This window comes from Miscanthus floridulus, chromosome 15 (assembly GCF_019320115.1).
Source record: "Miscanthus floridulus cultivar M001 chromosome 15, ASM1932011v1, whole genome shotgun sequence".
Lineage (NCBI taxonomy): Eukaryota > Viridiplantae > Streptophyta > Magnoliopsida > Poales > Poaceae > Miscanthus > Miscanthus floridulus.
In genome coordinates this window covers 85,608,550-85,625,443 of record NC_089594.1, presented here as the reverse complement: position 1 = coordinate 85,625,443, position 16,894 = coordinate 85,608,550, and the positions used below count along the sequence as shown (strand labels likewise).

At 53.4% G+C, this 16,894-nt stretch overlaps 1 protein-coding gene across 13 annotated transcripts; it reads left to right on the top strand.

Moving 5' to 3' along the window:
• Nucleotides 1-220: 220 nt before the first annotated feature.
• Nucleotides 221-3,874, top strand: LOC136507998 (uncharacterized). Of its 13 annotated transcripts, none has more exons than XR_010771825.1 (7): nt 225-721; nt 794-891; nt 1,012-1,331; nt 1,766-1,849; nt 2,073-2,147; nt 2,620-2,707; nt 3,306-3,874. XR_010771825.1 is itself a non-coding variant. In XM_066502588.1 (5 exons), exons 1-4 carry the CDS (start codon nt 360-362, stop codon nt 2,670-2,672), a joined length of 597 nt encoding a protein of 198 aa, XP_066358685.1. In that variant the 5' UTR covers nt 221-359; the 3' UTR covers nt 2,673-2,688; nt 3,306-3,874. The 13 variants fall into 13 exon arrangements, 3 of the variants coding, with proteins under 3 accessions (XP_066358685.1, XP_066358684.1, XP_066358686.1); XR_010771826.1 differs by having other exon boundaries at nt 225-891; nt 1,012-1,195; nt 1,293-1,331; XR_010771824.1 differs by having other exon boundaries at nt 227-721; nt 833-891.
• Nucleotides 3,875-16,894: the final 13,020 nt, after the last annotated feature.

Sequence of the window (16,894 nt, the reverse complement as noted above, 5' to 3'; positions counted from 1 at the left end):
TTGTTCTTCTTCACCATCAATTGAAAGCAAGGGCCAGATGCAATAGCAGCAGCAGCAAGAGATTTGAGGCGACGGATGCAATGCTAGGGTTTTCTGAGAATTGGAGAATTTTTTCACCGCAAAGGCAAATGGAGCAACAGTAACAGGGCAGTCGTCTCTCACAAATAAAAAGATAGAAAAGGAGGCACCGGTTTCGTGCGGTAAAAATTTTCAGGTCGCCCTTCCTCCCGTGCGATACCGCATTACCGCGGCGCCGGCAGGTGGGCCTTCTCCCCGTGCGAGCTCCCGCATCCTCCAATCACGGTCGCCTGGTAAAAAGTGATCCCCGGCGAAAAAGGAAACCGCACTGAATCAGCTCCATGCGCTCCGGATCTCCACTCCCCATCCCGCACGGTCTTCAGCAGTGCGGCCATCGCCGCCGGCTCCTCGCGACCCCGCTCCAGGCCTTCACTGCAGCGTCCTGCGATCCGCGTTCTGGGACTCCGTCGCAGCCGAGGCCGCCGCCGGTGACCCCCGTCCCGCGCTCTGGGCCTTTACCGTTGCGTGATGCAGCCCACGTGCAAGGATTCCACTGCAGCCGTCGTCCCACAGCCTGCCTCTGCCACTACGTCCGCCACGCAGCGGCCTGCGCTCAGGGCCTCTGCGGCACTGCTGCCGCTGACGTCGGCGCATGGGTAGGCTTCAACTATGCAGCCGCGGCGCCGCCTTCTCTGCTGACGAGGTATGCCATCTCTTCTCTTCCTGTTGTGTGATGTTCTCTCCAAAGTGGCTCCCTGCTCTCCTTGTGTGTTAGGTTGTCTCATGGAATTTGGTCGGCGCTGTGCTGCTCCAGGTCTTTCCTGGTATGTCGTCGCTCACCGCCCATCAGCTGCTTGACAAATTGCCTGCAAGGTTTGTGCCCAGTCCTTCTCTCCTCTTTTGATCTCCATCAACAAGTTCCTGCTTCAAAATTACTATTTTCCCCACATCTAATCCAATCACAACGCCATAAACTTCCTCTGTTCTCCACAGCCGGAAGATATTCAGTTCTGTTTCGTGTCAAGACCAATGGGAGTGTCCTATAGTAGCTACCAGCCCTTAATAAATGGAATGAAATGAAATTTGTCAAGGCCGATGGGAGTATCATGCACTCATGCCCGCCTTGCTTGTTCAACCACTCGGCATCATCCATCCATCCATCCATCCATCAATGAAGGCAAGGCATTGGAACTGGCACATATTCCTCTCAACCTCTCAACTGACAGCAAACACCACACCAGCAGCTCTTCTTTAATTCGTGGTCTTCTTGGCAGATCTTATTATTAACCTTTCTGTTGAGTAGATGCAGTAAGGTAACAATCACAACACTACCAAGAAGCATGATACTTTCCCTGTTTTGCATCTATATTAGATGCAGGTCGTGTGTAGCTTGTTATTAAGCATTAAGCAGTGCAGATAATTCTCACAACATTACTAACCAGTGCAGCTAGCTCAAGTAAAGCTCACGTGTCACGTGTGTTATGCATTGTGCTTTTATAGTGTCGAGGAAACCTGTGAATTAGGTCTTTATTCACATGTTTGATGCTGCGAGATAGAAAAAGATCTACATTCAGATTAGCACACTGAAGTCATTGCCTGAAACAAATTAACATTCAGATCAGCAAAACCATTGCAATTTTCAGTAATTTAGATTACCAACAAAATGTTGCAACCCTTTAACCACGGTGGCATGATTGGTTATATTTTACTAAATCTTGGATTTCATGAATTTTCATTATATTCACAGGTTTCGACATTTCGATCTGCCAGCTGACGAGTTCCCATTCAAATTCTCCTACTAGAGCCACCAGTAACCCCTCATCTCGTGCAGGTACTATGGAATTTTCCCTTTTGCCTAATTATCAAATTAGTCAGGATATAAATGATTCACTGTTTTTTTGCTACTCTACGAAATATCCAATTGAATCCTTGTGCTTGAACTAGATATGCACATTTTCTAAATTCATGCCATGTCAAGTGTATATTCATTTATCGTTATGTAGGCAATTTTCTTGCAGTACTTCAAAAGCTCATTGATAATGTGGGAATTGCAGGACCGGATGTTTGCAAGTAACTGGGTTAGTTTAGAAAAGAGGGACGGAGAGCATAATTTACCACTAGAACTTGTGGTAGGTTCTCTTACATGGCTCATTATATTCAAACTTTGCCATGATATGTTTTTACATTGTTCTTGATTCATTCAAGTATAAGTAAAAGCTATTGGTTGCTTAGGAGATACTCCTTTTTATCTGAAGAAAGGTGCTTGGTCAGTGAGAAACTTATTTCCTGAGACTTCAAGAAACCAAGGTTTTTGATTGCCATGGAGTGAATAAATTTGCCACCTGAAAGAACTATTGTTGCCAACCAGGCAAAGTATTGTTTGTCCTTAGGCAAAGAAATGTACAATGTTTCATTTTAACAAAAAAGAAAAATACTAGGCATGCTGTATAGTTTTCAGTTAAAGGAAATTTACTGTTCTCAGTCAAGTAGGTGGAGGGCATGTGCGAGTGCGAGTGCGAGTGCGACCGGAGGGCTGGGTGCTCCGTTAATCTTGTCTAGATACATTGCTTTCCCTTATGCTGTGTGTGCTTCCTTCACCAGGTCTCAGCCAGATCAAGGATGGCCGGGAGGTCACCAAGTATCTCATTAAATAACAATATGTGTGCGCAGGTACAATCCTCTTCTACAGGTCAGTTTACTCTTGCATATCATAGATATTGGACGATATGCCTCTTTTTAGTGTGTTAGTATACTTTGCCTGGACTTATGAAAAGAGTCAAGGCCATCTAATTATGAAAAGAGTCAATATTATGAGTGGATGCTCTGAGTGAAAAATAATTCTCAATTAGTTTTTGAGTCAATGAAATTGAGCTGCTCAGTTTTCTCGGGGAAAAGAAGATAATGGAGCAATAAAAATGAAAAAGTTAGATATTATAACAAAAACTCTGGGCAAGAATAGCCTAGAGGAAACAGATATATTGCATCATGTGTTGCCATGACTTCCTAGATACAACACATTATTCAAAGAACTTTATGGTTGTGCAAGAAAGACATGAGTTATGGGTTGTACATGACCCTGATTATGAAGCTACAAATCAACATATATCAGGTATTAATTTACATAACTAGAATTGACATTATTAGAACACATTTGGAAAGATTTGATGTTTCTGGCTAAACTGAAAGGAATTACGCACACTTGAGCTTTTGTGAATCTTTTTTTCTGGCTAACTAGAATTGTGCACAAATCAACATCTTATGCTGCTAACTTTTTGGCAACACCACAGGCGAGTTGTTGGAAAACCGTCAGAAGCCACACTGGAAGAAGCCACTGGGGGAAATTCTGAAACTGAACTCTGATGGCGCTTGCAGCGAGGTGAGGAAGGATGGCGGGTGGGGTTTTGTGATCAGAAATGACCGAGGCCGTGTGATTAGAGCAGGCGCAGGCAGGGAGGAGTTTTTACTGAATGCCTTTCATGCAGAATTGTTGGGCTGTGTGCTGCGGGGCTGGAGGAAGGTATCCGATTGGGAACTACACATTTAATCATTGAAAACCGATGCTTCCCTTGTTAAAGCAGCGTTGGAATTAGCCGATTACAGGTTGTCGGAGGTAGGAGGTATCATAACTGAAATAAAGCTTTGTTAGCTACAGATTTCCCTTCTTGTACTGTTAGCGTTTGTAATCGCGTGTGTAACAGGATCATGCACACTCCTTGGCCGCATTTGGTTGTAAATTTCCCAGTGGACAGTTTGCCACTTGGAAGGGTGTCCCTCACGAAGTTGAGGATATTGTGACCAACGATTTGACTGGTGTACATGAGCAATGAAAAGCACCTTGATAAAAAAAATGATTGATATGCAATGACCCTGAGAACATAGTTTATTTGGTCACGTTGAAATAGTTAACGAAAAGTAGAAAACTAATAGGTGGAGTCAAATGCTGAAAACAAATAAATATTGTCCGGTCAGATTTGACTATTTGATTTTTTTTTCTTTGTTGCTCACAATATGGTGCTTCTTCTTTAATTTTCTAGATAATTGGCAAACATGAGGTGAATCTGACGAGGGATAAAATGCCTAACTTGCGATGAAAAGTTCCATGCTTAGAAACAAAACATAATCCATGTTTGGTCGTTTGATTTGGAATTGCACATCACGATTTCTGCTATATGCTTCTTTTATTGCATTGAAAATTTCTTGTTCCTCGTGACTGTTAATTTCACGAACTCTGTTTTTTTTTGACTAAATATCACTTTAACGTGGGTATTTAGTTTCACAGTATCATTATCTTTTCATGCGATCCATATGTTTATAGCTAAAAAATTTAGTTGTCCCGTAGCAACGCACGGGCATGAACCTAGTTTTTATAAAGGGAAAAATACACGGCCCACGCGACCCTAGTGAAACGGTTACCAAAAATTACCGTTCCGCAATCAATGGCATGCACAACGGAAAAGGAAAGCAACGATCCATTCAGATCTCAACGGTCAGATGCCAAAACTGTTCACAGGGAAACAATGCAGAAAAAGGATACAACAAGTCGGTAACAGCACTACACTACAGCCAAAGCATGCAGATACAAAGAAGAACTCGGACACAGTGGCAGACAACTCGGCCTTCAGCAGAGACAATCTTATTCATTATTTCCTGATTGGAAGAACATTGAGATTACAACAGAGTACAAGATCTGATAAATTCAACAAAGAAAGCAAAGGAAATCATTCTAGAGTGGCAGCAAAGAACCTAGTGGAATTCGAGGTTGCAACCCTCCGCACCAAGATTCGATATTGCCAAGCAGGATAAAACAACCCGGACGTACTTTTCTCCAAAGGAAAGATGCACATCTAGATTGCTATAGATGGCAGAGGCGGCACCCACAAGTCATCCAAGATTGACAAAAGAACTCGGCACCTCCTCCCAAAACGTGCTGATCTGCACCGGACTGAGCCAGCCATGATGGCACAGCAGAAGACAGAACAATGGCTGATCTACAACAAACTGTCGAAGAACAAGCCGGACCACGCGCCAATCATCACTGTAAGGAGAGCAAAAAGGATAGAGGGCAGGCACTTGAACACCAGGCAGCGCAACATGCACCACCTATATCACAAGTCCTACACCATTTGCCTCAATGCCCCTTACAGCTAAATACCACCTCGAGACTAGCCTGCTACTAGTCTCAATCACAAGACCTACACCATTTGCTAACAGAAGGGATAGAAGAGAGAGAACAAGCCCGGGGGCTCATCAAGTTCGCAAATTATAATACACATGGTTACAAGGAAATAGAGAGAAGACTACAAGCGAGACAAGAACAAGAAGCATCACACCGACAAGTATTTATAGAGCAACAACAGGTGCACATACACCAAGTCTAGGAAGAAATAAGATTCTAAAAGGACAATCCTCATGAGTCACAAGGACTACAGTAAAAGTCAGGCATGACCAGACTACCACGAGGGAACAATACATACCCAGGGCAGTCACAGTACAAGATAAAGCATATCCGAGAGAATATGCAACAACAACAGTACAACCCGTGAGGACATGCATTGAATTGTTCAACAGCCAGATTAACAGCAGCAAGGATCGGTCAAAGAAACAACCTGGAACCCAGAAAAGAATCCGTCATCACAAGAAAAGCAAGCATCAAGACAAAACGGAATTGGAGAATACATTCATCTTCTCAATTACAAGGATACAAGATTACACGGTTTACAGAATGACAATAAGAAGGAGTCTCTAAATACCTTGATAAGTAACCCTGAGGAATGCGACTACTACAAAAGACCACAAGTCACAAAATACAAAGATAAAACCAAGGCCACAATAGAATCACCGTGGTAAAGAACAAGAGAACCCTGGTTAATGCCTAGCAGAATAAAAACAACCCAGATACACTACAGCTACAGAAGATGAAGCAAATCCTAGGTTGTGGACAGGGAGACAGCCACGTCCTGGACGAGCACACCGATATGGTCACCTCCAACTCAGGGTCAGCCAGCAGGAGTTAGGTGTAAGCATTGACCGCCAAGAAAGTGGAGCGCACCACATCTCCCAACCCAAGACCAGCAACAGCGACAACCCGAAGATTGAAAGGCAGATAGAGCAAGCATGGAAGCCACATCACAAGAACTCTTCTACCTGCTCCCTCAAACTTCTCAGGAAAACCTCCCCGAGGGATTAGTCTGCTTCTAACCCCTTTCACAAGAACTCTTCTAACTGCCAACGCGAAAGTGATCAAGTATACAAAAGCCCGGGGGCTGCTCAACCTCACACACCAGTATATCTATGAATGAAGAAAAGATTGAAGAAGAAATTTCCTACTCAAGGCCGAATCACAACCAGCAAAGAAGGTATTTATAGCAAGCCGGAGGCAAGCAAGGCTAAAGATCACGAGAAAGAAAGAAGAAAAGAACAAAAGAGCAAAGCAACAAAGTCAAATAGTGCCCAAAAGCAAGATTCCTGACAAAAAGTAAAAAGAAGATGCTCAATCATGGGTATACAGAACCCATCTGTGACCAGCAAACGACAAAGACCAAAGGAGTACAAATCAAGAACCTTCTTGTCGGTGTTTCGGACCAGGGGATCCTCAACCGACTAGTGAATTTGTTCTACGTGCTCCCGATCCCAGATGGTGATGCAAAGAGACATAAGATTTATACTGGTTTGGGCAATCGGTACCCTACGTCCAGTCTGAGAGATCGAACTTGTATTCCTTGCACTGAAGTGCTCGTAGTAGGGGGTTAAAAGCTAAGGGAAGGAGGGAACTAGTCCCAAGTCTCGGCAAGGTGTTGTGTGGGCCGTCTGAGACGTTGCTCTCAAGCGGCGGGAATATGTGCGTGTGTGTGTTACAAGGTGTTCTCTCCCCCCTAAGTGGTCCAAGTCTTCTCCTTTTATAGTTGAAGGGAGGACAAGGACAGTACATGTATTACTATGCGGCGTCATGCCAACAGGGGCGGCATGTCCAAACCCTGGTCGTCGGAGTGGTCCATCCTTGGAGTACTGGGGCGGCGTGGTCGTCCCATCATATCCTGTGCGTACCTTAGAATGGGGTACCCCAAGCAAAACATCAAATGGGTCACTAAAGTCCCATCTAAAAAAATAAAAGCTAGAAGGTAAGTCGTGGGCCCCTCACCCGCCACGATCGAGCCCACTGGGCCCTCCCCCTCCTCGCCTCGAGCCTCGAGCAGGAGGTCTCGGCATCCCGACGCAAACTCCGCTTTGTGCGAGGCTCCCCCAGGAATGCCTCGGAGTGGACGCGGCGGCGAACGTGCCAGCCACCGTGGAGGGACTGTACGCGAGGCCGAGACTTTGGTCGGTGCCGAGGCTTGCACTGCGGTGGGGGGGTCTCGGCAGGCATGAACCCCAAGATCGCCGAGGCCCTGGTGTACAGTGCTGAGGCCTTGGCTGATCATGGGTACAGCGTTAGGACACAGTGGCTGGTAATCCCCGTCGTACCCTGTCCCAGCCGATATGGCGCTGATCGTGGACACAGTGTTAGGACACAGTGGCCGGTAATCCCCGCCGTGCCCTGTCCCGGCCGGTATGGCGCTGATGCGACCTCGGGTCGCGTCGGCCATCCTGTGGCGTTAAGCCACCGTCCGGCTGAGATTGCGGGAGTGGTTGAAGCATTAATGAGACATGACGCGCTGTCGAGAGGATCGGCCGAGGCGGGGGGCGATGGACTGCGGACGAGCCAGCCTCGAGCGATACGGAGAATGAGGCCTCACACAAGACGGAGATCAGGCTCCTTGCCGAGGCCTCGCGCGATACGGAGAACGCGCCTCCTGCCGAGGCCTTCTGTGGAGGGCTTCGGGCGAGGCGGAGACGGCGTTCCCTGCCAAGGCCTTCCCTAGGGAGCCTCGCACGAAGCGGAGTTTGCATCAGGATGCCAAGACCTCCTGCTCGAGGCCCGAGGCGAGGAGGGGGAGGGCCCAGTGGACTCGATCATGGCGGGTGAGGGGCCCACGACTTACCTTCTAGCTTTTATTTTTTTAGATGGGACTTTAGCGACCCATTTGATATTTTGCTTGGGGTACCCCATTCTAAGGTACCCGATAGTAGCCCCCGAGCCTCGGGGGGAGTGCGTGCACTCCCCCTGGGGTTTTGCCGAGGCTTGGTTCATACCTACCCCGTAGGAATTGGGGTTTGTTTTTTTTTGAGGTTCCGGTGGGTGCACGCGAGCGCACCCGCCGGGTGTAGCCCCCGAGCCCCCGGAGGAGTGGAGTTACTCCTCCAGGGGCTTTTTTTATTTTCGTGTCTGGATGAGTAGTTCTTATTGCATTTGCCGAGCCCCCAAGCGCAAGTTCGGGTTGCGGGGGTCTCGGCAAGGCTGCAGGAAGAAGCCCTCTAGCCTCCGCACGGAGCGAGAGGTTCGTCAGGGGTCCCCTAACTTTGGGTATGATCCTCACGCTTCCTTTCGCTCGGAAGGAGGGGTGGAATGTGCCAGGCTACCCTCAATGGGCACGAGCGTGGACACTTCCAGCGAGCTGTTAGCGGGTAGTCCGAGTGGAGGCCTGAGCCCCGTTCGCTGGGGGACGGCTAGTGGTCCAGAGACGCACTCCAAGAGTACCAGGGGGTTTCTCTAGTGGGTGCTGAGGCCATTCGCGGGCCTCGGTGGCTCGGTGCCTCCCTACGGTGGGATCCCATTTGGATACTTCCCCGCCGGTCTCGGACACGACTTAGGGCGCTCCGAGCGACCGTTTGCTCGGGCCTGGGCCATTCATAGGCTCGCCCTGATGTCGTCCCTGACTCTGTTGCCCTGGGGCGGCTGTCGAAACCTTTTGGAGGCCCAGCCTTCGAACCCCTGGACCGTAACGGGCTCGGTGCCCTTTTATCGTGTTTGTAGCGAAACCTCTAGCGCGGTTTTGGACTGTTTGTCTTTGTTTTGGGTGTTCTGGCCCTTTCATCTGATCTTCACATGTCCCTTTCGTTCAGACGGAGGGTTATTTTGCCGAGCCCATTCTGGTCTCGGCAAGGTTGCAGGAAGAGCCCCTAGCCTCTGCGTGAGAGGGCCGTCGGGAGTTCCCCTGGCTTTTTATACGCCCCTCGCGCGTGATGGTTTGTTTGCCGAGGCCCCTTTGGGCGCGAGCCCGGGTCGTGGGGTCTCGGCATATTTGTAGGGGGAGCCCCCTAGCCTCTGAGAAGGACGTCGGGGGTTCCCCTGACTTTTTTATGCGACCCTCGCGCTTCCTTTTCGCTCGGAAGGAGGGGTGGAATGTGCCTCGCTACCCTCGATGGGCACGAGCGGTGGCACTTCCGGTGGGCTATTATCGGGTAGTCCGAGTGGAGGCCCGAACCCCGTTCGTTAGGGGATGGCTAGCGGTCTAGAGACGCACTCCAAGAGTACCAGAGGATTTCTCTAGTGGGTGCCGAGGCCGTTCGTTGGGCCTCGGTGGCTCGGTGCCTCCCTACGGTGGGATCCCATTCGGATACTTTCCTGCCGGTCTCGGACACGACTTTGGGCGTCCCAAGCGTTTCGCTCGCTTGGGTCTCAGCCTCGTATAGGCTCGCTCGCAGTCACCCCTGACTCTGTTATCCTAGGGTAGCTATCGAAACCCTTTGGGTCCAGCCTTCGAACCCCTGGATCATAATAGGCTCAGAGCCCGGTTCCTTCCTATGAAAGGAACAGGCCATGGGAAATATCTTCCCTATTGGCTCGGCCGCGGGTGGCGCGCCTTTTGAGGCAGTTTCATGGGGAGGCGAAACGACGCCTGTTGCCATAATGGCCGAGCGCGACGTGATGGACGGGACGTAACTGTCCTCGCATTTAATGCGGGAGACATGGGCGCGTGGGCCGCCGAAATCGGCTCGTGGTTAACCGCGCCGGACGGGGGAAAACCTCCCCGATTTGGTCGCCCGCTCGTTTCGCCTGCACCTCTACATCCCGGCCCAACTCGCGTCCCCCAACCGCCGGTGGTACACGAGTTGGTTTTACCTCCGCAACGACGACGGAGGACTTCCCCCTTATACTGGGCGGATTGTGGGGAGTTGCCCGGAGAAATGGAAGTGGGGCATCCCGAAGGTCGACCAGCCCAAGCTGGAGCCACTCCTAGAGGGGCTGGCGAGGCTGCGAAGCCATGGCCTCACGGTCACTGTGGTCGTGGCCGCCTTCCACCGTCGGAGGGTGCTGCCGCTGATGGCTCGGCAGCGGCAGCTGTTTGAGATGAGGCCGGGTGAGCCCGTTGAAGGCACCCGAATGTCTTCCTCCGCCCTCTCCGATGAGGAAATTCACCGTCGGGTGGGGGAGACGGTAGATGCGAAGTTGAGGGGCGGCAACCTGACTCCCTTCGCGATGCGACCGTCGTGGGGGTTCCTTTCGCTGGTAAGTCGAGTGCCGCTGTGGCCTCTGAGCCTCTTCAATCTCCCTTCATCCTTTGTTTCCTCATGCGCGTTTGTTGTTCCTTCAGGGGGATGAGGGACGTGCGCTCCTCCCCGCCGCCCATTCCCGAGGACGCGGGGCAGCGGGCGATCAACCGCGCTCATGCCGACGCGCAGAAGAAGTGAAAGGACGCTAAGGCGGCGAAGCGCACGAAGCACATCCTTGCGCGCGAGGCATTGGATAAGCGCCGCCGTCAGCAACGGAAGGATGGTCTCCCATTGGAGGAATCCCCGTCGACGTCGTTGTCGACGGAGGCCTCGGACGGGAATGACAAGGGCGAGGGAGGGCGAGGTCCCCTGGACCACCTTCCTGATGTCATGGAGGTGGCACCCAAGGCGTCGGCAAGCAGCCCGGCACCCCCGAGAAGGGGAGGAGAAGCGGACTCGGGGCCGGTGGTTGCCCACTCTAGGGCCGAGGCCAATACGCCCGAGGCGCGGGCGTTAGGCAAACGCGCCGTCAGCCTAGTAGGCTCGGCGGTCGTGGCGGAGCAGGTAGCGGTGGAGGCAATGCCACCGCCCCCGCAGAGGACCGAAGGGGCGCCGGGGTCCACTGAGGACCGACCGGCGCCGATGGATACGGATGCGACGTCACTGCCGCTGCCTCCGCCGTTGCGGATGAGGTTTGCTGTGGCGAAGCGGGGGCCGCCCCGTTCTAAGTAAGTGTATTTTTGGCAGGGTCGTAGTGTCTTCCGTTCGCTTTTTTGGTCTCGCGCTGACCCTGTAGGTTAATTTTCTTTAGTCGGAAGCGGCCTGCGGATGACCTCCCCTTGGCGCCCCTCAAGGCGCTTAAGGCGAGCCCCGGCTCCTCCGCCCACTGGGTGGCGGAGGCACAAGCCGCCATCCAACGTGGCGCGGCGTTGGCGAGGGTCAACCCATAGGAACCGGCCGCCCAAGGAAGGGTTGCCGAGGCGGCCCCTACATGGTCGGATGGGGCCGTCGTGCCCTTTGTTGCCGAGGCTCCCGGGGCCTCCGAGGCTGGGGCAACGGAGGCCCAGGCGCCTACGACCGCCGAGACCGCAGTGTCTGCGGTTGGTGTTTCTGCGTCTGCCGAGGCCACAACGGCGGAGGCCGGAGCCCCTGATACCGCCGAGGCCGTGATTGCAGAGGCCGGAGCTCCCAAGGTCACCACGGCTGTCGTGATGGCGGCGAGGCCATCTGTGCAGGAGGCAGAGATGTAGGCGGCGGAGGCCTCGACCGTGCCCATGGCTCAGGGCCCACCGTTGTTGCGGGAGAGCGCCCGAGAGACGGAGGTCTATCCGATCTCCTCCGATGATACTTCCTAGGCGCGGGAGGTGGTTGGCGCCGAGGAGACCGATGCCGTAGAGCAGCCGGTGCCGCTCTTGGGCGAGGGAAGCTCGGCCCTCGTGCGGGTGCGACCCGAGCCCCGCGGGTGGGATCACCCGCGGGTACTGTGGCGGAGCCGGGACGACCCTGAGGGGGAGCCTCTGTTCGCCCTCGAGGACACGGCCAAGGGTAGGCGCTGGAGCACCTTCGAGCAGTACCACGAGCTGGCGAAGCGGTCGCTACGGACAGCACTATCCGTGGTGGCCGACGAACTGCCCGGAGTCGCCCAGGTTCGTGTTTTCCTTTCTCGCGTGACGTTGTTCTTTTCTCGGTTTTGTCGCAATCGACGACCTCTGCTCTGCCTCCTCAGGAGCTCGAGACCCGGTCCCTCGGGAAGTTGGTCTTCCTCTGGCGGGAGAGGGGAATCTGGGACCAGCTTCAGCGGCAGAGGGGCCTTCTTGCCGATGCTAACGAGCTCCTATCGGCACGAAGCACGGAGGTGGAGGACCTCCGCCTTCGCTGTGCCAACACGAGGGCCGAGGCGGCCACAGCTCAGACGCAGCTCGCCCCCTTGGTGGCGCAGATCAAGGAGCTGGAGGAGGAGCTTACCCACGCCGTCAGCGATCGGGATGCCTTTAGATCCCGGGCTAAAGAAGCGACGGCCTCGGGCAAGGCCCTCGCCGGGCAGCTGGGGGTAGAGGAGAGTGCGCACCAGCTGACCAAAGGCACTTTGGACGAGGCCCTTGCTTTGGTTGAGGCCTCGCAAATCAAGGCTATAGTTTTGAGGGGGACGGTCAAGGGTGAGTTCCAGTCCCCTCGTTTCGTTTCCTTCTCCTTATGTTCGCTCCCTAACTTCTTTGTATGACGTAGAGCTGGGGAGTGAAGCTTCTAGGGCGGCGGCCGAGACCCGACGCTGGGAGCAGAAGGCCAAGGGTGAGTTCCGTGGGCTTCTATCCTTAACTTGGGTTGTTTTTTCTCTGGCTCGACCTCATTCCATTTTCCGCGGTGCAGAGTCAGAGGCAGAGTTCGCTCGGGCCACCGAGGCTTCCAGCGCGGTGCAGACAGTGCTCAACACCGAGATCGAGGAGCACGAGGCGCTGAAACGTGCTGCCCTTTCTGCCTATGAGGCCTTGGAGGTCGAGGGGGTTTAGTCAGGCAGCTCCCTTAGGAGTCGCTTGATTGCGCTGAGCAGCCAGGTGCGCGAGCGACTCCGAGGGGCGCTGCACACGGGTGTCAAGCGGGCGATGGCCGTCATCTCCTCTCACTACCTTGGCATCGACCTCCCGGCCATCAGTGATGGCTATGTTCTACCTGATGATGACGAGGAGGCCAACGCGGCGGTCGCAAAGCTGATGGAGGCGGTGGAGGGCCCTGGCACGGCGCTGGCAACGCTCTTCGAAGAGGAGGTGGTTCCTCCCCCACCATCTGCCGGTGCTGAAGGCCCTGAGCCTTAATCTGGGCCCCGGGGGCTATGTAAAGATAGAACAGGGGTTATTTTTGTATCATAACGTTTGTGGCCGTCGAGGCCCTTGTTTCTGAAGTATTTATGTTTCTTAGTTGTTTTCTCATGCTTCCGAGCCTTTGTCCTCTGTTGCTTCTGATCAGATTTCGTTTTGCAAAATACCCCTTTGGGGCCTAAGCCGTCCCTTGAGCGAGAGGTAGTGAGGGAGTGCCGTAGCCCAGGGGCGTAGGCCGTCTCACGACTCTACTGGCCTCTTGCTTAGGAAACAGACCTTGGTCCGAGGAGTCTTTACAAACAATTCGTCAGAGCCTGCTAGAGTCTTGGCGTAGGATTTTTTGCGAAAAACAACTAAAGAATAGTGCATGGGACCTAGGGGGAGTCCCCCATCTAGCCCCCGAGGGAGGCTTGGTTCTGCCAAGGCAGAGCCGAGTCTCCCTTGTCGTGTTGATCGTATTGCCAAGACCTACGATGGGCTCGGGGGGTTTCTCGAAAAATAAGACCAACTAAAGAACGCTTTTTAATTGTATTTCGGGAAATGACATATACAATGCTTGGAAATTTAGGGATAAAAGCAACGTAGCTGTTCTATATTCCAAGCGTTGGTGAAGATTTCGCCCTTCTCGTTGGCCAGCTTGTAGGTCCCGGGCTTCAGTACTTGGGCGACGATGTACGATCCTTCCCATGGCGGGGTCAGCTTGTGACGACCCTTGTTGCTCTGTGCTAGCCTCAACACCAGGTTGCCTACCTTCAAGTCTCGGCCTCGGACGTGTTGGGCCTGATAGTGCCGCAGGCTCTGCTGGTACTTGGCCGAGTGTAGTAGCGCGACGTCTCGGGCTTCCTCCAGCTGATCAAGGGCGTCCTCTCGGGTGGTGCGGTTACTTTGCTCGTTATAGGCTTGCAGCCTCAGGGAACCATATTCCAGGTCGGTGGGGAGGATGACCTCAGCCCCATAGACCAGGAAGAAAGGCGTGAATCCCGTGGCTCGGCTTGGAGTATTCCTTAGGCTCCAGATGACCGACGGGAGTTCGGCGAGCCATTTCTTGCCAAACTTTTTCAACCGGTTGTGAATCCTTGGCTTGAGGCCTTGTAGGATCATGCCGTTGGCACGCTCTACTTGGCCGTTGGTCCTTGGGTGTCCTACGGCCGACCAGGCCACACGGATGTGGTGGTCATCGCAGAACATCAGGAACTTTTTGTCGGTGAACTACGTCGCGTTGTCGGTGATGATGGTGTTGGGGACCCCAAACCTGTGGATAATGTCAGTGAAGAACAGCACCGCCTGCTCGGATTTGATTCGATTGATCGGACGAGCCTCGATCCATTTGGAGAACTTATCGATTGATACCAGTAGATGGGTGTAGCCCCCGGGGGCCTTTTGCAGAGGCCCGACCATGTCGAGCCCCCACACGGCGAACGGCCATGTGATGGGGATGGTTTGCAGGGCCAGGGCCGGGAGATGTGTCTGCCGAGCGTAGTACTGGCATCCTTCGCAGGAGCGTACTAGCTTGGTAGCATCGGCGACCGCCGTTGGCCAGTAGAACCCTTGGCGGAAAGCATTCCCTACGAGCGTCCGAGGTGCCACATGGTGCCCGCAGGCGCCTGCGTGTAAGTCCCAAAGCAGGGCCTGGCCCGCCTTGGCACTGATACAACGTTGGAGGACACCCGAGGGACTTTGCCTATACAATTCGCCATTGTAGAGGGCGTAGGTCTTGGCTCGGCGCGCGAGCCATCGCGCTTCGGTCCTGTCGTCAGGGAGATCCCCCTGATCAAGCCAACCGAGGAACGGGACCCGCCAATCCGCGTCCTAATCTATCTGCAGAGGCTCGGCGTTGACCTCCATGACCTCGGGCTCGGTCGAGGGGGTCTCGGCAGCAGAGGGGGCGTCGGGCTTCACCATGGGCTCCATAGGTGGGCCCTCCTCTGTTGTCGAGGTGCAGCTGATGGAAGGTTTGTGGAGGTCCCTGACGAAGACGTTCGGGGGGACCGGGGCTCGCGCCGAGGCCATCTTTGCTAGCTCGTCGGCGGCCTCGTTGTATTTCCGCACGACGTGATTTAGTTCGAGACCGTCGAACTTATCTTCTAGGCGTCGTACCATCTTACAGTAAGCCTCCATTTTGGGGTCGAGGCAGTTTGACTCCTTCATCACTTGATCTATGACGAGCCGCGAGTCGCCTCGGACGTCGAGGCGCCGTGCCCCAAGCTCGATGGCGACTTGCAAGCCATTGATGAGGGCCTCGTATTCGGCCACATTGTTGGAGGCGGTGAAGTGGAGCCGCACCATGTAGTGCATGTGTACTTCGAGGGGCGAAATGAAGAGCAGGCCCGCGCTTGCCCCAGTCTTCATCAGGGATCCGTCGAAGTATAGGGTCCAGCATTCCATCTGAATTTGAGCAGGCGGTAGTTGGGTATCTGTCCATTCAGCTATGAAATCGGCCAAGACCTGAGACTTGATCGCTTTTCGAGGCGCAAAGGTCAAGGTTTCCCCCATAAGCTCAACAGCCCACTTGGCTATCCTGCCCGAGGCCTCCCAGTTATGAACTATCTCGCCCAGGGGGAAGGATGATACCACAGTCACCGGGTGCGACTCAAAGTAGTGGCGCAGTTTGCGCCGGGCCAGGACTACAGCGTAGACCAGCTTCTAGATGTGGGGGTAGCGTGCTTTGGTCTCGGAGAGCACCTTGCTGATGAAATAAACGGGTCGTTGGGTGGGCAGAGTATGCCCTTCTTCCTGTCTCTCTACCACTATGGCGGCGCTGACCACTTGGGTCGTTGCGGCGACGTAGAGTAAGAGGGCCTCGTCCATGGCCGGGGGTATAGGATGGGAGGATTGGTGAGCATCCTCTTGAGTCTATCGAGGGCTTCCTCGGCCTCGGGGGTCCAAGAAAAACGCTCGGACTTTCTCAAGAGTCGGTACAGAGGCAAGCCTTTTTCGCCGAGGCGTGAGATGAAGCGGCTCAGGGCCGCAAGGCATCCCATGACCCTTTGCACTCCCTTGATGTCTCTGATTGGTCCCATGCTGGTTATGGCCGAGACCTTCTCTAGGTTGGCTTCAATGCCGCGTTCCGAGACTATGAATCCCAAGAGCATGCCTCGGGGGACCCCGAACACACACTTCTCGGGATTGAGCTTGATGCCCTTCTCCCTAAGGCATTTGAAGGTTATCCTTAAGTCGTTGATGAGACCCTCGGCCTTCCTGGTCTTGACTATGATGTCGTCTATGTAGGCCTCGACGGTCTGCCCAATGTTGTCGTCAAAGACCTGGGTCATGCATCGTTGGTATGTGGCACCTGCGTTTCTGAGGCCGAAGGGCATCGTGACGTAGCAGTACATGCCGAATGGTGTGATGAAAGAAGTCGCGAGCTGGTCGGACTCTTTCATCTTGATCTGATGGTAACCAGAATACGCATCGAGGAAAGACAGGGTCTCGCACCCTGCGGTGGAGTCAACGATTTGATCGATTCGAGGTAATGGGAAGGGGACCTTTGGACAGGCTTTGTTCAAATCGGTGTAGTCTACACACATTCTCCATTTCCCATTTTTCTTCTTGACCAACACGGGGTTAGCCAACCACTCTAGGTGGGTCACTTCCTTGATGAACCCGGCCGCCAAGAGTTTCTGTATCTCCTCACCGATGGCCCTGCGCTTTTCCTCATCGAAGCGGCGCAGGTGTTGTCTCGCGGGTCTAGATCTGGCCTGGATGTCCAGGGCGTGCTCGGCGACCTCCCTTGGTATGCCCGGCATGTCCGA

Bases quoted from the DNA above. Each gene is read 5' to 3' on its own strand.
- LOC136507998 (XM_066502588.1), top strand. From the start codon at position 360: ATGCGCTCCGGATCTCCACTCCCCATCCCGCACGGTCTTCAGCAGTGC. The intron at 722-793 runs GTATGCCATCTC...CTTGTGTGTTAG, and splicing joins CCGCCTTCTCTGCTGACGAG to GTTGTCTCATGGAATTTGGT. The intron at 1,850-2,619 runs GTACTATGGAAT...TTCCTTCACCAG, and splicing joins TAACCCCTCATCTCGTGCAG to GTCTCAGCCAGATCAAGGAT.